Consider the following 25,738-nt stretch of genomic DNA (forward strand, 5'->3'; position numbering starts at 1 on the left):
TGTTGTTCAGATGAACACCAAGGTACCTGTAGCTGTCCACAGCCTCGATGTCCATACCTTGGATGTTCAGTGGTTGCAGTGGAGGATGCTTGTGCCTGCGGAAGTCTACCACCAGCTCCTTGGTTTTACTGGCGTTGATCTGGAGGTAGTTCAGCTGGCACCAGTCCACAAAGTCCTGAGTCAGTCCTCTGTACTCCTTGTCGTCCCCATCAGTGATGAGGCCGACTATTGCAGAGTCATCAGAGAACTTCTGCAGGAAGCACTGGGTGGAGTTGTGGGAGAAGTCTGCAGTGTAGATGGTGAAGAGGAACGGAGCCAGAACCGTTCCCTGTGGGGCCCCCGTACTGCAGACGACCCTGTCCGACACACAGCCCTGAGTCCTCACATACTGTGGTCGGTCGGTGAGGTAGTCCAAAATCCAGGTAGTGAGGTGATGGTCCACTCCAGAGTTCTCCAGCTTGTCCTTCAGAACCGAGGGAAGAATAGTGTTGAAGGCACTGGAGAAATCAAAGAACATGATTCTCACAGTGCTCCCAGCAGTCTCCAGGTGAGCGAGGGAACGATGTAGGAGGTGAATGATGGCATCATCCGCTCCAATGCCAGGCTGGTAGGCAAACTGAAGTGGGTCCAGTGATGAGCTCACAAGGCGCCGAAGCTGAGCCAGGACCAGCCGCTCCAGGGTCTTCATCAGGTGGGATGTCAGAGCCACCGGCCTGTAGCTGTTGAGGTCCTTGGGGCATGAAGTCTTTGGCACTGGAACAACACAGGAAGTTTTCCAGAGCTGTGGGACTCTTCCCAGCCTCAGGCTCAGGTTGAAGAGGTGCTCCATCACACCACACAGTTGGTCCGCGCAGGACCTGACGACCCTCGAGCTGATGCCATCTGGACCCGCTGCCTTCTTGGCTTTAATCCTCCTCAGTTCCCTCCGAACCTGGGTGGTTGAGAGAGACAGGCTGGAGCCTTGTGTTGAGTGTGTATTGGATGCTGTTGTTGGGGGTGGGGAGGAGTGAGCAGGGTGAATAGAGGAGGTGTGAAGTGTCTGAGGTGTCAGAGGTGGAACAGCAGCAGTGGGGGTGGGTGAGTCTGCAGCCGATGTTGGAGACTGCCTCATGGCTGAATCAAATCTGTTGAAGAAATGATTCAGTTCATTTGCCCACCTCACATCCTTCCCAGGCAGAGAGTTCTGATGTTTGTGGCCTGAGATGGTTCTGAGGCCTCTCCAGACTTCACCAACATTGTTTTGCTGAAGCTGGTTCTCCATCTTCTGCCTGTAGCTGTCCTTCCCATTCCTTATCAGTCCCCTAAGCTCTCTCTGCACCCTTTTCAACTCCTCTTTGTCTCTGGATTTGAAGGCCCTCCTCTTCTGCTTGAGGACAGCTTTAATTTCTGAAGTAATCCAGGGTTTGTTGTTGGAGAAACACCGTACAGTCCTGGTAGGTACGGTGTTATCCACACAGAAATTAATATAGTCAGTAATGCATGTAGTAAGGCTGTCGATGTCCTCTCCGTGGTCGTCACAGATCACCTCCCACACAGTCGACTCAAAACAATCCTTAAGAGCCTCCTCGCTCTCCTCCGACCATCTCTGCACTGTGCGGGTGGCTGGTGGCTCCCTGCGCACTAAGGGCTCATACACAGGGACAAGGTGCACCAGGTTGTGATCAGATCTGCCTAGGGGAGGGAGAGGTGATGAACTGTATGCCTCTTCAGCATTGGCATACAGTAAGTCCAGTGTTTTATTGTCTCTGGTTGGGCAGGTCACATACTGGGTGAAGGTGGGCAGTGTGGAGTCCAGTGAGGCATGATTGAAGTCCCCTGATATTATGAGAAGGGCTCTCGGAGATTGTGTTTGCAGTCTGCTGACCACAGAGTGGAGAGAGTCACAGGCTGCATCCGCGTTGGCCGAGGGGGGGACATACGCTGTTATCGCGATAACATGCGAGAATTCCCGGGGCAGGTAGTATGGACGCATGCTAACGGCTAACAGCTCAATGTCTCTGCTGCAGAGTTGTTCTTTTACAGTGATGTGCCCAGGGTTACACCATCTGTCATTCACAAACACTGCCAGTCCCCCTCCTTTCCTCTTACCGCTCTCTCTCGTCCTGTCCGCTCGCAGCATCTGGAATCCCGGTAGTGTCACGCTCGTGTCCGGAGTTAGCGGTGTTAGCCACGACTCCGTTAGCATCATGATGCTACATTGCCGGTACTCCCTCTGTGACCAGGTTAGCGACGTTAGCTCATCCATCTTATTGGGCAAAGATCGTACATTTCCAATAATTACAGAAGGAAGAGATGGTCGATAACGTCTCCTTCTCGGGCGACGGCGCTCCTTCCCAGCACGACACCCCCGTCTTTTCCTCCTCAGCTCGCTGGGAATGTCGGGTCTGTCCGCCGGCAGTACCGCTGCGGGACGCAGCGCTAACAGCTGATCCCTACTGTAAACAAAGGATCCCTGCTCTGGGTCCCCAGACACGGGTGAAAAAAATAGAAAAAAACTAAGAAAAACAACCAGAACTAGCACAAAACGGTAGAACATGGTTGCAGAGTCTAATTACTAATACGTTAGTTATAAAAATTACTAGAAGAAAAAAGATAAGAAGGAAAGAAACTCAGAATGAGCAGAGCTGCTGTAACAGGCTGCCGCACACGGGGGGCGCCGGAAGTGTCTTGTAAATTATGTTTTTGTAAAGAATTTTCTCCCAAATCTCTTACATGCTAACTGTAATGTGTTATTTCTGCTAAAACCTGAACTTAAATGTGTATATGGTGTTTTTCTGTTTTTCTCTCTGTTTTAGATGCACATATCAATTTGGAATTCTGCCTCCAAGCCAGAATTGCAGGAATGCACCACGTGTTGCAGAAGACTCTTTCACTGCCCTCTGTGCCCCACTTTCAGCTCTACTGTCAGGGCAAAGATTGAGGAGCAAATAAATGGACACATTAAAAATGCTTTGCCTTTCAAAGGTATGTTGGTATTAAATATACCTCATAGTTAAAGTTATAAATATGCACTTCTTTTCAGCACCTCTGCAGTCTCTTTGTTGACTTAAATGTTGCTTTTCACATTGTACAGTTCAGTGCATTCATCACCAAGAGAAAAAGGTGTGTTTTCATTAAAAAAAAATTTTCATGTTCACCACATTTCCTGACAGCTCTTGTGATCCACACCATTTTGCTTTCATTATTGAGGATGGCTTGGATATTTTTGTTAATATGTACAATCTGATTGTTAGATAAACTGATTGCATTCTATACAACTACATTTAAATTACATGTTGCTTTTTTCTTTTTTTCTCTCTTACAGACAAAATGATATGCCGGTGCACTTTCACTGCCCTGTCTGTAACATGACAATCATACACCGTGGGGATATGGCAAGGCAAATATTGTCATGTCAGCGTTTAGGACTGCTCCCCACTGAACTCTCCGTGGAGCCCCGCCTCTCTCCCGCTGCACTCTCTGTGGAGCCACATCTCCCTCTCGATGTCTCCAGCATCTAAACCATTTTCTGAATCTTCAGTAGAACATTCATGTGCTCTACCCTCTGTGCTAAATGAAACTGTGGCTTGTGGAAAGTCCATGGAAATGAAACGCCCTCACTGTGGTCTTAGTCTTCTTACAAAAAAAACTTCAAGGCTCACATGATGAGGAGGCATTCAAACAGATCAATAGATGTTTGCCAGGCCTGTCATCTGCAGTGTTTTTGTGTAGAGGGACTGCTTCCTCTTTGTTTTTCAGTTTGCAGAGGACATGGAGCTCTTTTTAAAAGCATGTGCTGACGAGCAGAGACTATGGGTCAATGCGATGTTTGACATTTAATGGACAGATGAAGGCACTGGCTGTTTGTTTGTGTTTTTTATGTGTTGTTTGTTTTTGAGTGTACAGAATTCCAGTTAAGCTTATTATAAAATGTTGTTCACTTGTTTCCATGTCCATACTAATAGTAAAAAATTTAAGTGTAAATGTAACAGCATTGTTTATACTTGTAACTTCAAAGTAAAAAGCTTATTGTTGATATTAACATTAATGTATTACCCCGTAATTAATATTTTTATACATTTTACGCATTAACCCTCTGGGCTCTATCCTGTCCATTTGTGGCCACTTCACTTCTTCTTTTTTGACTCCTACACTGCAGTGGACCAAAAGAATGACACAGGTTTGATCTTAAGGATCTAATAGTTGTGTGTGTTGTGCATGACATTGCAACGCAAATATGTATTTGCAAGATAGACTGGGAATAAATTATGACGCATCAAATATTACACAGGCTGCAGTGAATTTTTGTTGATACAGGTTATTGACCTTTGTGTTTCCCAGTCAAACTTAGCTTTGACACACATGCTAACACTTTTACTCTTGTACATTTCATAACAAGACACCATAGCCAAAATATTAACTCTATCAAAAAAATTCAAAGCTGCAGCTGCAGCACACACAGCAACAAACACTGTTAGTAAATGTGTCCTGGAGTTTATGCAGATGCAAAAAGTGCTACTGCTGTAAGTAAGCCTAACAGCTTCCAGATCACTTATCTTTCTGGAAAGATGGTAAGAAAGGCATCACTGCTCATCTCTACAATCTCCCAGATCTTGGAATACAAGCCTTTGTCCCATGAAAATCACTTCACAGTAGTAGGAGTCCACTAAAACCTACAAATGAAGAGTGATCCTGGAAGAAATAGGGTGTACACTAGTAACCTCAACAATTGCAAGACAGCCTTGTCCCCGATGCTTATAGGAAAAAATAAAATAAAATACGAAGATTTATGAAACCATTAGGACTTTATCACTGTTTTATCTGAAAAGTTACTGGTAATATATAACCTAACTGCATTTAAAGTGTAAAAAACAGAATGTAGATAAAATTTTGGTTTTGCTGAAAAGAACTGGTGCTAATTTAAAGTGTCGGTTTAAAGTCGGTAAAGGTAGATAAATGTTTTAATAAATATACATTTTACAGCATTTTGTGAACATACACAAAAGTGGCCATTTTTGGCAACGGACAAGCTGAGAGAGAGTTTTATAGTTTTTACTCTCCTTGAACAAAAATAATAGTGCATGATAATCAATGTGGATGTTAATCAATTAGATGTCCCAGACTCTACTATTAATAATATTGTGGTCCCTCGTTTATCGCAGGAGTTACGTTCTAAAAAATAACCCGCGGTAGGTGAAATCCGCGAAGGAGCCAACTTTATTTTTTACAATTATTGTAGCTGTTTTAAGACTGTAAAACCCCTCACTACATGCTTTATACACTTTCCTCAGACAGGCACGAACATTTTCACACTTTTTTCTTTTGTTTAAACACTCTTAAAGTTCAAACCTTCGTAGAAACACAAGTCCATTATAAAATCAAACCGCGCAAAACGTTTGTTTCGTCGGCATTATTGTGTTTGTCGGGGAGAAAACTTACAAACATACAGTACAGCACTTCAGAGTTACATTGCTAGCGATCGAAGATTTATATAAATTCGACAAACTAAACTAATTATGTACTGTACAGCAGCGGTCCCCAACCTTTTTTGCACCCCGGATCAGTTTAATGTCAGAAAATATTTTCACGGACCAGCCTTTAAGGTGTCGCGGATAAATACAACAAAATAAAATGATACAAAGACAAAAACGGTGGTATTTTGTAAATATAATAATAAACGCGAATTCACTGTGTGATTGTGTAACTTTATTAGCAGGGTCCTCCTGAAATGCACCAACAACATTGAGAATAACATCCTCCTCTCTGGTTCTTAATGCTCTCTGGTCGCTATGGTAACGCGTAAATAGTTCTTTCAAAATAAGACACACGACTACAACACGGGAAAAGACCCAGGGAACCCGACTTAACGATTAAAAACCCTGAAAATCATACACTTCACACCCGAGCCTCAACTCTCGCGGCCCGATACCAAACGGGCCGGGTGTTGGGGACCGCTGCTGTGCAGAAGACACGGCACTAGATTGATTGACAATGGTCTACAGCAATCAGAACGCACAAAACAATGTGCTGTTAAGAAAAAAAAAAAATCAGCGAAACAGCGAGTCTGCGAAAGGTGCTGATAAATAAATTCTAAGTGTTTTTTTAACAATCTGGGTTAAAAACACTTAGAATCAAATTTATTTATCAGCAGCATCAATAGTAACAAAAATACAATTTAGTTTTCGCTGTCAAAGTCGATTTAACTGAAGTTACGTGTTTCCGTTTACTGTGGAGGTCACGTGTTTCCGGGTACTGTGGAGGTCACGTGCTTCCGGTTACTGTGGAGGTCGCAATATGGCGCCCCCCAGTGGCTGCAGCCCCGTGCTCTTGGGCCCATTTCACAAGCCTCTCACTTCCGCACTTCTCGTACTTATAGTACGCACCGTACGTAGTACGCGTAGTGCGCGTACTTCAAGCGTGCAGACCCTGAATTGGGACACAGCCTTAGTTTCGGTTTAATCAGCTCACATTTAGAAACCTCGACACAGAAGAAACCGCCACGTTAGTGTGTCTGGATCCGCTCAGCGGAAGCAGCAATGAGTTCGTATCAGTATCTGAGAGAGTTCATCAAGGAGAGAATAACTGCTGTTTGTGAAGAAATCTTCTCAGAGGTTCAAAAAAACATCGTCCAGTATGAGGAGATCAACCGTCAGCACAGACTGCTGGATATCAGCCGGAAACCCGACAGAAACTCACACATCACAGGTATGGACATGTTTTTAACTCTGTGCTGTTCAAGCTCAGATTCTTCAGTGTTTGGTTGATTGGTGATAAATCTGAAAGTTTATCAGCTTCTCCAGGATTTCTCTAAGCTGATGTTAGCTGAGAGCAGGAAGCTGTTACTTTGGTGATGAATTCAGAGGAGCAAACGGTGATAGTTCAGGAAGAGCACACACACTCTTAATGAGACAGTGTGGAAACTGTCTGCTGACTAACATTGATGAAGATGAGCGTCCACACCAACTGTTTATTCCATTTATTCTCCGTGAGAGCCTCAAAGTGAACACACACAGTGACTCTCTAGAGCATCAGAACAAAAGCTGTCCACATTGCAAATACTGCTGTAATTAATGTCTTTACATCTGCAGCAAAAGCAAGAAAACAATCAGTGGATAAAGTTTCTCTTCACTGAAGCAAAGTATAATGTCTAAATGGGTCCCCCTTTTTCCATGAAAATATAACTGTCTGTTCAGAGAAAACAAAGTGCTCAGGGACTGATTGAAGCAACAATGTCATCTTTTAGCATTAAACACAGAGTAAAGTGACTTTACTAGATAATGGCTGAACTGGGTATTTATCAGTGCTGTGGTTCAGTGTCCAGTGATGGCCTATGTTGTATTGGTGCAGGTTTATGGTCACTGATAGGTTAGGTCCTGGTAACAGCAGAGACTTTATAAGAGAGAGGTAAAAGTTTGAATGACACATGTTAGTGATGTTGATAGACTGAGTCAGTCTTAACATGCTGTGCAGCCTCCATTACGATAACATATGTGTGTGAAATGGACCGGCGAACTACTCAATTGGTGCATCTCTAGTTTGCAAATTTGAGCAGTTGCATAATAACAGTGAACTCCACCAATCTTGCCTTTTTCAGTTTAGGATTGTGGGTGGAGTAGTTCTTTGAAGAAAAGTCTTTTGTTATAACAAGTTTGATATCATACAGACATTTGGTTTCTACAGGAGCTCATACCATTGTTTCATAGTGTCATAATCAAAATCCCTGAATGGCATTTTACTTTGTGAGCTTCAGTGTTGAGCTCTGTTGTGACAGTGGTTATTAACTTTCCCTGTTGAGACAGTATTTCTGCTTGAGGCTCTGTGTTTGCTCACATAAAAAGAACTGTTTGATGCACCTTCTTTCTGTCTTCTTCATCACAAAATGGACCAACTAAATAACACCTGCTCTGATCAGAGACATAATCACATGACCTGGTGATGAAGATCTACAGGGAACATACAAGAATAACACCAAAATGCAACATTGTCATTACAAATATATCAAGAGAAACTTATCACTCTGTTTTTCCTCAAGACCTCCCACAACAGCATGACTGTGAGGAAGAGGAGAGTCTGGATGAGGAGCAGGTCTGTAACCAGGAGAGGAACTCCAGTCTGGACCAGGAGGACCCAGAGCCTCCACAGATTAAAGAGGAACAGGAGGAGCTCTGCAGCAGTCAGGAGGGAGAGCAGCTTGGACTGAAGCAGGAAGCTGAAGACATTATTGTCTGGACTGATGAAGAGCAGCTCAGGCGGCTGGAGATGGTCTGGAAACCTGAGATACAGTCACACAGAATAGGTATGTAAAACTGTGATGTAGGGCTGCCACAAACGATTATTTTGATAGTCGACTAGTCACCGATTATTTTTGCGATTAGTCGACTAATCAGATCATGCATCCATTGGACGTAAAATGTACACCTGAAAATATGTTAAACGTTTATTTTGTGACCCAGAAAGAATAATAATTGTAATATTAAAACTAACTAGCTGCCGCCATTGTTGACAACTGCGCTGGGCCGCGCTATGAATTCTGGAACACAGTTTCTTCTTCTTCGGGGTTTAACGGCAGCTGGCATCCTTGTACATGCAGTGCTGCCATCTTCTGTTTCAGTCCGTTATTACACTCTTAAATACTACTACTTATTCCTGCGTCTTTTGGGATCTTACAAAGCTTCAAACGACGCGTCGACTATTAAATTAGTCGTCGACGATTTTAATAGTCGACGTAATCGTGACTAGTCGACTAATCGTGGCAGCCCTACTGTGATGGTCATAATAAAACTGAATATGACTCATGTAGGTATGGAGAAGGCCTGCACAATTAGAGAATGGGGGCAAAGAGAGCATTGCGTAACACCAAATTTTATAGCGCTGTTTATCTCTAGCAGAGTGAGCCTTAAAGTTTTGTACCTTCTGGTGACATCAACAGTCCAGAGAGACCATCCCCATCAAATTCCTCAGAACACTTCTGTCTGTGTCTGCTAGTGTCAGTGTGCAGTCCACTTCCAATACATATTTGTAGAATAAAAGATAAAACATAAATGTGTGATACAAATTATGAGGTAATTATGTAATATAAAGAAATCAGGGTATATGAGCCTTAAAGATAAAACAATACATTTTAAGATTATACAGAGTGTTAAAGCAATGGCTTCAACCTACAGCCTTTAAAGTCGAGATTAAAAAGCTGTCTGAATGCAAATCAGTCTATATGTTACCACATAGTTTTTTTTAAGTATCAGAAAGCTAAGTTTGCATTATTCTCCTGAATTAGAAGAAGGTGATAACTATTACAGGTATTAAACTGATTTGCATTACATTAGACTGCTGATTTAGTGTGAATGAATGATATTGTTTTATGATGCATTATACTGCTGAGTTATAGGAAATACTGTCTTCAGAGAGTCAGGACCTTGCTTTTCTGATAGTAGAGGAGACAGAGAGCACATTCCACGGGAGCCTCACTCCCACCGTTGGTGAAGGCAGACAAAATAGGGAGCCAAGGCCATAAGTCAGGCTCGCTAGGAGTTGGAAAGAATGTGAATGTTTAGGTTTTTACGACTAGGTGGGGGCCACTAGAGGCTATAAGAGCTTGAGTAACCCTCCAATAGTTAGAGATTGATGCTGTCTGCGTACAGTGTTCATCTCAATCTGGATTTTTTTTTTCTTAAGTATTTTTATTCATCTTTAGACATGGAAAAAAAAGATTTTTGAACTTCATTTTTTTAAACATGTACTTTTCAAAGAGTTTTTTACATGTCCACTTAGGTGGACAATATAGGTTTTGACAAATTAATGAATAATATACACTGTGTAAAAACGATTACATAACAAAAATACTTTTTCATATATTTCAAATATATTTTATAATAATATAAGAATATATGTAACAAATAACTGGTCAGCCAGTGGGTGGCAGGGCATGGAGTGACACATCAGTGTAGTGGTTTATGTGCAAGTACACCATCAACACTGACAGAAATACAAGGAAAAAACCTTTGAATAGCTGTCCAATGTAGTGACCACTATGTGTGCCAGGGTTAATTTGGAATTCAACAATGGTTTTTGAAATGAGGTAATGATCAGTATGTATTAATATAGTTGTAGTTATTGTACTCACAACTTTTATACTACAGTCATTCAGTGTGGTTCACAAGATAAAATTAAAACCAATTTTATCAGAAATAATACCTATAGTGATAATAACAACAAAATATTTAACAATAATTACATTGATGGTAATACTACCTGGTTAGTTTAAAACAATCCAGAATACAGTTACTTTAGAGCTCCCATCCATTCTCTTCCACTCATCCTTATCACTGTCGCAGGAGCCTATTCCAGTCATAGGGCGAGAGGTGGGGACAGGTCAGCAGTCCATTGCAGGGCTAACACATGGAGACAGACAACTATTCACACAAGGACAATTTAGTATAATCACTTAACCTAACCCCACTAACTGCATGTCTTTGGACTGTGGGAAGAAGTCAGAGTATCCAGAGAGAACCCCACACAAACACAGGGAAGAACATACAATCTCCACACAGAAAGTCCCCAACCGGATGGTGGATTCTAACTCAGGACCTACTTGTTGTGAGGCAACAGTGCTAACCACCCGCCACCCTGCTGATATTTTTAGATTTTTTTTATTTTTATTTTTTAAATAGCTAGGTTTGGAGGAGATCTGATTTCAGTGGGTAGTTGGTTCCAGCTACAGGCAGCATGGCTGTTGAATGTGTTATCAAACTGTTTAGTTTCAGGTTTGTGCACTACCAGATCACCAGATCTTGCAGACCCAGACACACAGTCAGAACCCAAGCTATTTAATGATTAATAAACATATAAACAGTTATACTTAAAAGTCCTGTATATTACTGGAAGCCAATGTGGGGACCTGAGAATTAGAGTGATGTATGCTTTCTGCTAACTATACAAACAGCTGTTGTGTCTTTTAGGAAAGTCAATAAAAAGACAGCTGCAGTAGCCAACTCCTCAAGAAATAAATAAATGGATCTCTCAGTTTAGCTATATTTCTCATTTCTATTCAATTCACATTTGTGTTATTCATACAGAGCACAATCCTAGCAACAGTTGCTTCAATGCACTCCTACAGTAAGAAGGGAAAACTCCCTTTTAACAGGAAGAAACCTCCAGAAAAAACAGGTTCACAGCAGGGCAGATATCTGCCCTGACCGGTGGGGGTGAGGGCAGGAGGAAAGGACAAAGAGATGCTGTTAAAGAGAGCCAGAGATCAATAATATGTAATGATTCAATGCAGAGAGGTCTATTAACACATAATGAGTGAGAAGGGTGACTGAAGAAGAAAAACTGAGTGTATCATGGGAATCCCACAGCAGTCTACACCTATTGCAGCATAACTATGGGAGGATTCAGGGTTACCTGATCCAGCCCTAACTATATGCTTTCTTAAAAGTAAAGAGGTTGTCTGTCTCCTCTAGCCAAATATTCTAGAAAACACCAGTAAATCTGCAGCCTGAGGACAAAGTGTTTTAATGGAGTGATATGGTACTATAAGTTTATTAAGATAAGATGGAGCCTGATTATTCAAGAACTTCTGTGTGAAAAGCAGGATTTAACAGAACGCTAATGAAGAGACCCCGATATAGTAGAAGTATGCTCTCTCTTTCTAGTTCCTTTCAGTACACTTGCTGCAGCACTTTGGATCAACTCAAAGCCTTACATGGAGTTTTAGGACATCCCAACAATATCAATTTACAGTAGTCCAAACTAGAAGTAATAAATGCATGAACTAGCTTTTCTAGAGAGGATATTGGTATTTTTTGAGTTACTATGCAAATGGAAGAAAGCAGTCCTATGTATTTGTTTAATATTGCCATAAATAATTTAATGGTTTGGATTTAATTTGGCCTTCATTTATTTATTTATTTCACACTTGGTTCAACAGTTCTATCCTTTCATACATACAAACCATGCTTTCCCTTGATATAACACTCCAACCATGCGTGAAAAGGAGCAGGAAGAAGAAAATATTCTTATTAAACCCCGCCCCCTATCTGCGATCCAACTAATATTACAAGTGGGCACCATAAACCAAGGAACACAGTAGCATTTATCTCCAGATCCTAACACAGACCAAACAACACATTTACAATCAGCAATATACCACATCACATAATAACAAGGAGAAAAAAAAAGTAAATAGAATAAAATAAGGAGACAGAAAGAGGGAGAAAAAAATTCCCTTCTTCAATTAACTCCAATTTCTTTCATATTCTTCATATTGATTTATCGTTTTAAACATGTAACACTTTTTAAAACAATGTAAATTTGTACAACTCTTTAGATTATAATGAAGAGAGTTCAGCACAGTCATATACCCCTAACCGTTGACTCATTAATCTTTGTGTAGTGATAGCTAGCTGATGCTTAAAATGATATTTTCTTCTGCTGTCTTCACCTCCCGAACACATTGAAAATAAATTTTGTAACTTGAAAGGCAAAGTATTATTTTTAGCCTTAAACATAATTAATAGTGTCCGTAGTTTCACAAAATCTTCTAATTTCAATAGTTTCAATTTTATAAACAATTTATTTGTATGTTCTCTATATTTAACATTATGAATCATTCGTATCACTTTCTTCTGTAATAAGTATAGAGGGTTTATGGTATTCACATATGTATTCCCCCAAACTTCCATACAATAACTGGGGTATGAGAAAGACAATGTAAAGTATAAGATGCGCATTGACTTGTAGTCTAATAAATCTCTAACATTTCCCAAAATATAAATGTTTTTGACTATCTTCTTTCTAATATACTCAATATGAGATTTCCACGTTAAATTTTTATATACTATTACACCCAAAAAGCTAAATTCAGTAACTCTTTCAATCAATTCTCCAATAGTGGACATAATAAATTATTCCTGCTTTACACCATTACCAAATATCACAAATTTTGTTTTTGTCAGATTCAAAGATAATTTATTTACATCAAACCATTTTTTAAATATTACCATCTCAGAAACCATAATTTTAACCAAATCTTTCAAATTCTCTCCTGAGCAATAAAAATTTGTATCATCTGCAAATAAAACGAAATGTAACCTTTTTGATACGTCACAGATATCATTGATATATAAATTAAAAAGTTTAGGTCCCAAAATAGAACCTTGAGGAACGCATTATACAATCTTCAATCTTTCAGAGGTGTTGCCTTAATATGGCCATTGAAAGTAAAGCTTGATTTAAACCTATGCAAGAAATCTACGCCCCAATTTACGTTGTAATTGGAAGCTCCTTTCAACCTTCCGTGCCATTCAAGATGTTGGAGGCTGCATTGATATGACGTGTAGTTAGGCGTGGGAAGGTTACGACCTAGGGTTAGAGCAGTTTCTGGTTACGACATTGTTTTCCTGGATAGGCTCTGTAATTTTTTACACAGGTCTTCAGTGCCTGAAGTCTGAAGATGTAAACTAAATGGCTTTGTTTTTTTCTGTTTAATTGAAGGAGAATAGATGAATGGAATTAAGTTTTAGTTGTGTCCAGACATCCACTTTTCCAAGGCACAAACATAATGAGAGCACAGAAATGAATCTGGGTATCATTTACATATTTGATATGTTGGCTTATCACAGCTAACTCCTAAAAGATGTCATGAAGAGACAGCATATGAAGATTAAATAGGACAGTCCCATGAATTGGTCATTGTGGGACTGCACACAGAATCATGGTTTTTTGCATTTCATAAATGGGTGCTGCTATCCCTTAGTGTTCGTCAGTGTTGCCAACTTAGCGACTTTGTCACTATATTTAGAGATTTTCAGACCCCTTTTTCAGCGCTGCATTTCTGCCTTTTTTTTCTAAAAAGCGACTAGCGACAAATCTGGTGACTTTTTCTGGTGTTATTAGGAAGACTTATGACCACTTTTTGATGTGAAAGCACATATCGCTCTTACACTCAACAAGCAGCAGGTGCTGCCATGGGCACCTCGCCCATGCCAAAGTGCTCACAGGCAGCAGATAGTCCTAACGCAGCAGTCCACGTCCCCAGCTGCTGTCAGAGCAGAGATGCTCACAAAAGTAACTCCGCCATAGTGCCTGTTTTGGGTCACTTTTGGGGCTGAATAAAGGAGGAGGGTTAGACTTGTGACATTTAAAAAAACAATAATTGCTAAAAGAAATTTAATTTGTAGTTATAAATATATTCTAAATGCTTTAAAGGTGTTTTTTATTCACAGTATGTCTTTTCCACAATGTTATTTCTCTCTCCTACAGCATCCATTACCAATTATGGAGATTAGGCAATTAGGTCATTTAGTGACTTTTAAGAGAGCTAATAGCGATTTCCTGTTCCAGTCACTTCCTGTTCCAACATACCGTGGTGCTTTTCTTAGCTATTTAATTTAAAAAACTTACACTATGAAATAAGAAATTATAATCTTCCCATACTTCATCCAAAGCACTCTCTCTGTCTATTCACTTTCTAATTTATAGTCACAGTTTTCACTCACTGTGTCTTTAGGGTTTCGCTAGCTTAGCTTAGCTTAGCTTAGCTCGTAGCCGACTTGCTAGCAGCATGACTTCTTCACCAGCCAGGCCCCTGTAGCTGGTGCAGCCAAAAGTAGCATAGGCCCCGCTAGCTGTCCACCCGCAGACTGCCCTGAGCAGCTGGGGAAACAGGATGACTTGGAGACGATAAGGAGGAAGCATAATCTTAAACAGAAGCCCCAGGTACACCACCAACCTGTTCATGTGTCTAACCACTTTTCCCCACTTGGCGACACACCCGCCAGGGATCAAAACCTTGTAACTGTCGATTCTGTTCTGAGACATGTGAAGCTACAGACACCATCAACCATAGTCAATTGTCTTCCAGGAGTCAGAGCAGGTGACATGGAGGGAAATTTAAAACTGGTGGCTAAACGTAAATTCAATCAAATTATAATTCACCCACCACTTTAATCACACTCTAGATCCTATTTTAACATATGGCATAGAAAATGAACATTTAACAGTGTTTCCTGAAATTGATTGAAGAAAATAAGAACAAACCTAGATTTATCTTTAGCACTGTAGCCAGACTACCAGTAATGACTTCATGAACTTCTTCACAAATAAAAATGTAACCATTTAAGAAACAATTAAATGTTATCTTACGTGTGGGACTAATAAAGGTTATCTTATCTTATCTTATCTTAATGACCTTAAAGTACTATATCCAGAGGTGGGTCGAGTATCCAAAAATTGTACTCAAGTAAGAGTAGCATTACTTTAAAATATTATTACTCAAGTAAAAGTGAAAAGTAGTCTTCAAAAATGTTACTCAAGTAAGAGTAAAAAAAGTACTTGGTGAAAAGACTACTCAAGTAGCGAGTAACTGTTTGAAATGTCTGATTTATATTTTAAATAAATGCTATCAGACAAACAAAAATAAATAAATATACAAATTTTAGTATTTTCAACAGTTTTTCACAACATAAAGCTTTTTCCACCAATACCTACAGTAAATAATATAAACATATAAACAGTGCAAACAATTTCCAGTGACAAGATATGCTGTAAACTTTAAATTCATTTTTGCTCCAAATGGCACAGCAGCCTCAGAGAAAACATTAGAACGAGGCATCTTCAACATATGTACATACAAGGCAGCTCAGTTTACCATAAATTGTATGGGTGTGCATTTATTTCTGCATATTTAGCAAAAATGTGCCATTTCTTAACTCAGTGAGGTGATGGTTAAGCTTCAGCAGTTTGCTCTCAAGGTTCTTGCTGTGACGCTGTAACTGTTTAGCAGTGAACAGGAGTCCTGCATGACTGAGAAGTCCTTCACAAGCTCCAGATGCATGAAGAGCAGTATTGATTTTGATCAACAGCTTCTTGATGTGAGGAACGCCATGCAATATAGCCACACCTCCAGTGAATGGACATGAAAGGTACCTCTCCAGTTCCCCTGCTTCTGGCTTTCCTGACCCCATGGATCCATCATCTTCATCGGTTAGGCTGCTGTTTGTGCTGGCCTCATCCAGCTCTGAGTCTAGGTGATGTCTGATGAAGTTGAGACCTGTGGAAAGATGTATGGTTTTCAAAAGAATTAGGTCTGGTCATTATAGTGCTGTAAACACTGCCAAGCTGCAGATGTTTGGCAAGAAGATTTGATCACACTGGAGATGTTTTTTACTAACTCTTGTAGAAAAACAAAATCCTGTCATTCATATCCCGCACAAACAGTTTGCAATGAATTCCAGATTAAGTTTAAAATAAGAATGCGTGCAAGGCTAAGCAGTGCTAGCCAATGGATCCTCCTGTTTGGCTGTTACTCTGGGAAAAGACGAGAAAGACGTTGATGGAAGCCGTGACTGGAGCTGCGATGTAGCCTATATAATATTTATATTGTACGAACGTGATAATTATGTATATTGTAATAACGTGATATTATATTGTTCAAACGTGAAAAGTATGTTGTTAGAACAATATACTTTTCTATTTTTCTTTTGGCTGGGTGGCAGCTCTACGCTTACGTATCCGAGGCTTTTCAATGTGGCCTCACAAAACTATCACGACTACAACAACCATGAAAAGAGCTGGATGGACACTGCTGCTCAATTGCAGCTGCCTGGTCAATGTTTTCCATTAGTAATTTAGCAAAGTTGATGGTGGTGGTGTGTGTGTCTGTGTGTCTGTAAGACAGAGAGAGGGACAGCGAGAGACAGATTCTGTATGATAAGCTTCATGTTATGGACGCACAGTTTAAGCACTCAGGTCGCATCAGAGCATCAGGCCGTATAGTGAGAGACCCTGCATCGTGACCTATGAACTTCTAACCACTGCGATTCAATTGTACAGTTTGAGCAGGAGCTGAATAACGCGACTGAAAAAATCGCAGTGTTTGCCCAGCTTAATGCAGACTGTTTAAACTAAACAAGCTGCTTTTTCACATAATAAATCCTGCCAGCCGCAGTATTGCCTTCTGTTTTAACAGTTCAAGCAGTAGAGACGAGCTGTTTGCATGCGCGTTGAACTCCAGCGTCATTAACCAGGCTAGCTGTTAGCTTATAGCTCACGCTAGCTAACCAGCGAGCAGTTAAAAGGACAGCCGAAGCTGCACAAAACACCCACAAACTTATCTCACTACAACGTAGCGCCGAAAATATGACTCACAGCTCGAGCTAGACACAGCTGCTGTAACATAAGACTGACATCCAGCTAACACAGCTAAAAAGTTATTTAGAGAAAACTTACCGTTTCATCAGGTCACACGAGTTGAGTTGTTTCACGCTGGTTTGTTTTGGCTCTTACTGAAGACACCGACACTGAAGATATAGCTGTTCTTTAGTAATGCTTTTATGCGAAACATTCTTTGTATATGAGGCCAAGGGTGTTCATCCTCTTCAGCTCTAGCGTAGACAATTGGCTCTGCCATGTTTTCATGTTTCTTCTTTCCGTGTGTCCACTACTTTGAAACGCTTGGGCCGCTCTGCCCGCCACAGTTTAAAAAAGTCACCGGAAACTCCACTGGCGGCATATTATCTAATGTGTTAAACTAATTATTTTTTTTAAAGTAACGAGTCGAATTTTGCAAATGTAGCGGAGTAAAAGTACCGTTTCTTCTTCACAAATGTACTCAAGTAAAAGTAAAAAGTATCGTGCAAAAAAGGTACTTTAAAAGTACATTTTTTTCAAAACCTTACTCAAGTAAATGTAACGGAGTAAATGTAACTCGTTACTACCCACCTCTGACTATATCACCCCATTAGAGCACTTTGCTCTCACACTGCAGGCTTGCTTTTTGTTCCAAGAGTATTTAAAAGTAGAATGGGAGGCAGAGCCTTCAGTTTTCAGGCCCCTCTTCTATGGAACCAGCTTCCAGTTTGGATTCAAGAGACAGAGTAGGCTGCTGGGGGATTCGCATGATGCATTGAGTAGTTCTTCTTCAGTCACCTTTCTCACTCGCTATGTGTTAACAGACCTCTCTTCACTGAGTCATACTTGTTATTAATCTCTGTCTCTCTTCCACAGCATGTCTTTATCCTGTTTTCCTTCTCTCACCCCAACCGGTCGCAGCAGATGGCCCCGCCCCTCCCTGAGCCTGGTTCTGCCAGAGGTTTCTTCCTGTTAAAAGGGAGTTTTTCCTTCCCACTGTCGCCAAAGTGCTTGCTCATAGGGGGTCATGTGATTGTTGGGTTTTTCTCTGTACGTATTATTGTAGGGTCTACCTTACAATATAAACCGCTTTGAGGCTATTGTGATTTGGCGCTGTATAAATAAAATTGAATTGAATAAGTATAAATGTAGTCAAAATAATCCTTGCCTTCAAGATAAACAAACTAAGCCTTGTTCCTGGGAGATAAAGTGAATTTTGTAATCTGTCTAATAGTACTACTCAAGTTGTTATTTGTTTCTGATCGGTTCATTGGTTTACTTTTTCCCTCCAAATGAGTGAGACACGGAAATGCTAAGAAACTCCTGCTTACTTATACTGGATTAAGAAAAAAAACACATTAAAACTATAACACTCAGTAACAAAGCTTTGACACTGTGAGCACAAAGAAATGTTTCTGAAGCAGCACAAATGTGTAACACTTAAACTGAGAAATCCACTTTCATTTACCAAAAAACACACCAACATCACTACATTTCACACATTTATAGACATCCACACATTAAGCTGATCTTTATTAATAAGAAATAAGTAATTTGCATCAGTGCCCAAATAATTTGTCACTTTGTACTCTTTAAATTTCACTGTTACATGGTCACTACATAGAGAGCTGCTAATGATTCAGATCAGAATGCATTTTCTCAAATGTTTGTTATTAGTTAATTTATTCCCTATTTCTCTCCAGACCTTCACCAGCAGAGTGTCCGTGAAGAGGAGGTGGTCACCAGAGAGAAGCAGGTCTGTAATAAGGAAAGGAACTCCAGTCTGGACCAGGAGGACCCAGAGCCGCCACAGATTAAAGAGGAACAGGAGGAACTCTGCAGCAGTCAGGAGGGAGAGCAGCTTGTACTGAAGCAGGAAAGTGACTACAGTGAACCAGAACCAAACAGTGAGCAGTTCATTTCTCACATCTCTCCTGAAGCAGAGAGCCGAGATCATGACGAAAGCCAGCGTGTGGACTCAGGATCAGCTAGAAAGGCAGAGCTGAAAAAGAATAGATATGGCAGAAAGAGAAGTCGCAGTCAGAGAGTAAACAACACTTCTGTGTCAGAGAGTCAGAGTAAACCTCAGAACAGGCATAAGCATCTGATATGTGACATATGTGGAAAGCTTTTTCAAAGGAAATCCAAATTGATTAGACATCGGAGAATTCACACAGGTGAGAGACCACATTCCTGTAACACCTGTGGGAAAAGATTCATTCAGAAATCACATTTGAGTACTCATGTAAAAATTCACACAGATGAGAAGCCACATCTTTGCAGGACCTGTGGAAAAAGATTCAAACTAACCTCTGCATTGCAACGTCATGTAAAAATTCACACAGGTGAGAAACCGTATTCCTGTAGCAGCTGTGGGAAAAGATATAGGCGGCTTGAATATGTAAAGACTCACATGAAAATTCATGCTGTTTAAAGTGTCTTCCTCAGAAAATGTGTTGTGATTCGTCATACTTCTTTTTGACAGATGGAGGTTCTGCTGTTTGTTTGTTGTTGTTGTTTTTAATTTGTTGTTATGGAGCTCCATTAATCCATTTACACACAATCTTATCTCAGAGTGAACTCAGCTGACTGAACTTACTCTGATCAGCTGCACTGGAACTGAAAACTCAGAATTGCTGATGCCAAAATTAATCAGCTCTTGAACATGCTTCCCAGAATAGGGCAGTTTATTACCTCATTATTATATAGTCAGGGAAAAAAACTTTTTGAACCTCTGCTGAAATTGTAAGTCTGCCTACTAACAAAGGCATTATCAGTCTATAAATTCAATGGTAGGTTTATTTGAACAGTGATAGAACAACAACAACACCGAAAATCCAGAAAAATGCAAAAAAAAAAGTTATAGATCAATTTGCACGTTCATGAATGAAATAAATATTGGGTCCCTTTGCAAAACATGCTTTAGTGCTTGGTGGCAAAACCTTTGTTTGCAATCACAGAGGTCTGATGTGTCTTGTAGTTGTCTACGAGTTTTGCACATATCTCAGTGGGGAGTTTGTCCCACTCCTCGTTGCAGATCCTCTGAGTAATTAATGTTTCATGGCATCTCAAACCTTCAGCTCTTTCCACAGATTTTTCTATGGGATTAAGGTCGCTTAGACCAATCCTTTGTAGCCTTGACCATGTGTTTTGGATCACTGTCATGCTGGAATACCCACTAACGACCCATTCTCAATGCCCTGGCTGAGAGAAGGAGATTCTCAACCAAGATTTGACAGTACATGGCCCCTTCCATCCTCTCTTAAATCCGGTGCAGTTGTCCTGTCCCCCTGGCAGAAAAACACCCCCAAAGCACAATGTTTCCACCTCAATGTTTAACAGTGAGGACGGTGTTCTTGGAGTCATAGGCCATATAGTTTTAGGCCCTATGTTATATGTATGTTGTTTTATGTTTTTATCTTCCGTGTTTTTATTGCCTGTTTCTATTGTAAAGCACTTTGTAGTTTTTCACCTGTGAAAGGTAATGTATAAATAAAGTTTGTTTACTTACCTTGTTTCTGATGTTATTTTATATACTGTAAATGCAGAAATTGATGTTTTGACCCTTTTGGATAAACATGCCTCATTCCATATCGTTGTTCCAGTTTACCTTTCTTCTTTTTTGTTTGGAAAACAAACATGGCCTTATAGAGAATGATACTAGGATTCACTGATCAGAATATGGTCTTCCAGTAGAAATGACTACATAGACACACTAACACTTACAAAGTCTCAAAAAAGTATATATTTCAGTTTCAGTTTCAATTTTATTTCTATAGCACATTTAAAAGACCAAGGTACATCAAATTGCTTCACACAATTGCTGTGTTGCAGGATTACAACAATAGAAGAACAAAGAAAATACAGTTATCATTACAAAATTGTTACAGGTAAGTGGCGTGGCACAAGAGCGAACGGGGTGGAAGTTAAAGTCTAATTTTTTCGAAGGCTAGCTTAAACAGGTGGGTTTTTAAACATGATTTGAAAGATTGAATGGATTCTGACGCACAGACATCAATCGGCAGGCTATTCCAAAGTTTAGGTGCAGCAATAGCAAAAGCACAATCCTCCCTAGTCTTCTGTCGGGACATTGGTTGCAGTAAGAGCGATTGATTAGAGGATCTAAGTGCTCTCTTGGAGGTATATAGGTCAAGGAGGTCAATTAAGTAGCTGGGCGCCAAGTTATTTAAAATTTTAAAAGTGTACCAAAGGATTTTAAAAACAATACGGTATTTGACGGGGAGCCATTGAAGGTTGGCCAAGACAGGTGTAATATGATCGTGTCTTCTGGTGCCGCTTAAAAGCCGTGCTGCGGCATTCTGGACTAGTTGCAGGCATAGGATGAGGGAAAGTTGGAGGCCTAGATGAAGACAATGTTCAGATTTTCACTGGGAGTGAGCGAGTACATCAGAGAGCCAGTCTGGAGAGAGAGAGAGAGAGAGAGAGAGAGAGAGAGTAACGTCTTAAATGATTAGACTGATTTCCAAAGAATCAGTGGTACCTCATTTTGAAAATAAAGCCTCATCCCTTCATCATTGTGCCAAAGTTCAGAAGTTTTTACTGCACAGCTGTTGAGGACGAAAGAAGAAGAGGAGGACAAAAAGTAGAAATGTGACAAAGAAGCTGACTTTGCTGTTCGGCCTGTTACACTTTGTGATTCAGCATATTTAACACAAAATATCATTAGCAGCAATTAAAGGAACCAATAAATGTGTAGATTACGTTTCAATACAATGAGAATTGTCTGTTTTGCATAACATAATTTAAACCTTTGGTTTTGAGTTTTATTTTACAACCATGATGTAGGATACAACAGAAATAGTGCTCATAGTTAGAAATAAAAAAACTCCAGAGAAAACACACACAAAATACATTCACTGATACATTCAAATCCATACAGCATGTGTTCAAGTTCAAGTTCAAGTTCAAGTTGGCTTTTATTGTCACTTCAGCTATATACAGTTGTACACAGTGAGGCGAAACAGCGTTCCTCCAGGGCCAAGGTGCTACATGCAACATAAATTTACAACATAAATTAACAGAAAAATTACTAAACTAGCTAGCTCGAGACAGGGCAGACTGACCTAGCATAAATTACAACATAAATTAACAAAAACTAACTATCTAACTAAAACTAACTATTCTAACTAGGTAAGTAGTGCAAAGATGTTGCATCATTAAGTCTGATATAATGTCGGAGATCACATACAGCAATAATACTCACTGTTACCTGCATGTAACACAGCAAAAGCTGAATTTAAAACCAAATTATTAGCTGCTAAACATGTGTTTCAAATGTCTTGTAGCTGCATCGAATGTTATGCAATCTACTTTTCAGATATTTTATATAAAAGCTTTCACAAAAAGGATTAAAAACGCTCCCAGATAAAATGGATACTAAATGGTAATATGCATTTCTGCTAAACAAGAGCACTACGTGTATATTATACCATTTAATATTAATTTTTTGTATTTAATTTAATTTTAAGTTTTTATAGAAGGGACAGACATGACTGGGGGATAGGAAAGGGAGAAAGAAAGAGAGGGAAAGATAAACAGAGGGGAAGAGGGGCAGTAAGAGAGGACATTTAAAAAAGAAGAAGAAAAAAATCACCTGGATCACCTGTTTAGGGAAAAAAAAGAGAAAACAAGCATAAAAAAGTGCAACACAATAAACACAACATCATTGCAATAACCTAAATAAATGTAAATAACAGTAAATACTAAATATTGAATTTTATTGTGCAGCACGCAAGGCCAACAGCACACAGTGTGCTTCGAGGTAGCAGTGAAGATAAGTGTAGTTTGTGTCTGTGAACACCTGTGTGGACGGACGTGCTTGTATTCAAAAGGTTTCTCCATGTAACAATCTGCTAGAGGTTGTGGGGAGCCATGTATGGGCTCAAAATGTGGTCGTAAATATTTTGTACTTGTAAATCAGGATTTGTATGTGTAAAAAGAATTTGTGTGTGCGTAAAAAAGATTTGTGTGTGGACTTAGCCAAAAAACAAACAAACGTGTGAATCTCTGCAAGTTACAAGTAAGAATTTTGACCCTATTTTTCTTCCTTTCATCTGATTGGTTAATGTCATGTCAATCAGAAATGTAACAATCCAATCAGAGAACAGATGGGTTTGGCTGTCGGAGGGGCGCTTTTTTTTCGGTTTCAAACCATTTTTCGGTTTCAATCCATTTTTTGGTTTCAAACCATTTTTCAGTTTCAATCTGCTGGCACTGTTTTGGCGTCCGGGGGCGCGCTGGGGGGGGATTCCGACCCGCATGTATTTGCATACATTATAGAGACCACTAGTGCTGACCAAGCTGCCATCTTTCTCTCTTCCCGTCTTTCAATGGCTGCTTCAATTTCAGCTTGACCCTCTAAACCGCAAGTAAGTAATCATTTTTTTGTCATCTTTCCTTGCTGTCCCACTGGACTGGACATTAGTTTAGTTTTTTTTAGCTACATCTGGTGAAGTTGTGGTAAAATGCTGGTATTAGCCTATTCGTTGTAGCAAGCTAGCCTGAAGCTAATATTTGCTAAATTTAGGGACACCCGTGTCTCTTTAGGAGTTGGAGGCCGGTGTTTTAGGAGCGGCACAAGATCTCATCAACAGGCAGTGTTGGGGAGTAACGTAATACATGCACCGGCGTTACGTATTTAAAATACAAAATATGAGTAAATGTATCCGTTACACTTACCTTTCAATAGGTGATATTGAGAATACAGTTACTTTGTTGAAATAAATGGATTACATGGCGGTAATTTCCTGTTTCATATGTTAGGCTATGGTCTCTCTATTTTTGGTAATTCCACGCCGGTGGAAACCCAAACAAAAGGCTCTAAAAATTATTATACAAAAATGATTTAATATGAAGGCAATAACAGAGTGTTACAGGCATCGCCCTAAACAATGTAGCCTCATGGGCAGTGTAGTCCGTGCTGCAGGGAGAATGGACTACCATACCCATTATGTGTCTGTGAGCGAGGGAGGGAGAAAAAGGAAAAGTATGAGTTGTCACCGAGCAGAAACGGGAGCTGGAAGCATGTAAATATAATAATAACTAGTGATGTGTCCTGTGTGTCGAAGCTTCGAATCGTGTGTCGGGTAATCTTGGAGTAGTTTTTGTGAAGCTCGTATCGAGGCTTGCTTTGATTACATATGTAGTGACGTTCGAGGCCTCGCAGGCAGTCCGTACCACGTGACTGATTCAGGAACTGGCTCACGGTTCGCGCAAGATTCGAAATAAAATGGGCAGCAAAATACAGCTGATTTCCCCCATCACACTGTGGAATTGGATTACGTATGCGTTACATAGTTCCTTGAGCATTTCTTCTTCGATGGAACCAGCAAGGAAGATGATAAGCACCATAATATAAATAAACAACACTACAGATCCTATAATCTGATTTCTGTCTTTTAGTTTATTAATAAGTGAAGCACCAAACACTAGTTTGTGTCATTATCCAGATGTACATAAGCATGATTACACAGCTACTAGGAGCGGGTTTTGATTATCGATTAAAATCGATTCTTGCTTGGAGAGCGTGATATCGATTCATTAAAATCCTGAATCGATTTTTAATATAAATATTACTACATTTCAACAACCACGAAACAGGTAAAACAGTAAATGAGAGCAGGTACACCGATTCTGCACAAAGACGTAAACATAAAGTGCGGACCCGCTGAAGCATCAGAATCTGATCCGTCGGCGGGTCCGTGCTTCGTGTTTACGCCTTTTTTGCACTGATTCTGAAGCTGCAGGTTTTATTTCTCTTCAAACAATATTGACCGAACCAGCAGCAAAAGAAGATCCAAACTACGCTTCACATAAACATAGTCATGAATTTCCTCTTACTTTTGCTGTTTTGCTTTCACCAGGATAAAATCACACTTCATGCACAGCTCTCTTTCTCACCCACACACACACACACACACACACACACACTTCAAGAACAGTTTCCCGTCTAAAAATCTGTTTTCTGTATTATTCGCTTGTTTGTTACGCATAAGACTACCGTTGTTTACATCGCTGTCAGACGCTGTTTTTTCCCTTTTAAATACTTCCGAAAAGAAAACCTAATTTCTGCCGTTCAATAGGCTACTAACCAAATTTAAACTTTTTAACTTTATGCAAAATTGCAAAACGCTAAGGTGTGTCTCTAATAAAACCTCTGTAATTTGCTCTGCTTCAATTCAGCAACATCAGGTAATGTTCATTTCTTGATTAATGGTTTTCTTTCGTTTTTGATCTACTGCTGAATATTTTTATAAAATCGTTTTTCTGTTTTAGCGTCAGCTACGTTGACACAAAGACATCTGCTGTGATGCTTACACCTTAGATAAAGTCTCGAAAGTGTCAGCTTTCTTTTTATAGTTATAAAAATATGCAAATGTACTGATCGATGATCTGAATTATACTATTGACTGACTGTCTGAGGCTAACAGTTACACAATCATACCAAAACTCTGTCCTGATAGTTTCCACTTTCTCTTTTGTATCAGACATACTGAGACAATATTCGGGATAAATAACCACGAAAACAATTTATTTATTCAGTTTAGAGGTTTAAACATCACATCATTACAATCACAGAGCCCGTTTCACTTGAATCGTCCACTTGATGGCG

The 25,738-nt window shown here is 39.9% G+C and overlaps 2 protein-coding genes across 5 annotated transcripts in view; both read left to right on the top strand.

The window, feature by feature from the left end:
* Positions 1 to 25,738, top strand: part of LOC100695786 (zinc finger protein 239) — a 630,955-nt gene that overhangs the window by 174,679 nt on the left and 430,538 nt on the right. The gene's annotated exons all lie outside the window — the stretch shown is intronic.
* The window catches only part of LOC102079609 (zinc finger and SCAN domain-containing protein 31), a 55,733-nt gene continuing 36,268 nt past the window's right edge, over positions 6,274 to 25,738 (top strand). Inside the window, exons 1-3 of one of the 4 annotated variants that reach the window (XM_005464562.3) lie at positions 6,295 to 6,684; positions 8,012 to 8,275; positions 18,810 to 20,616. In XM_005464562.3, the coding sequence (XP_005464619.1) occupies positions 6,516 to 6,684; positions 8,012 to 8,275; positions 18,810 to 19,540 (1,164 nt within the window). In that variant the 5' untranslated portion in view covers positions 6,295 to 6,515 and the 3' untranslated portion in view covers positions 19,541 to 20,616. Of the gene's footprint in view, positions 6,685 to 8,011; positions 8,276 to 18,809; positions 20,617 to 23,355; positions 23,496 to 25,738 lie in introns of those variants that run through there. The other 3 variants (XM_025901471.1, XM_025901464.1, XM_005464564.4) reach the window with 3 other exon arrangements.

Source organism: Oreochromis niloticus, linkage group LG3 (assembly GCF_001858045.2).
Source record: "Oreochromis niloticus isolate F11D_XX linkage group LG3, O_niloticus_UMD_NMBU, whole genome shotgun sequence".
Classification (NCBI taxonomy): domain Eukaryota; kingdom Metazoa; phylum Chordata; class Actinopteri; order Cichliformes; family Cichlidae; genus Oreochromis; species Oreochromis niloticus.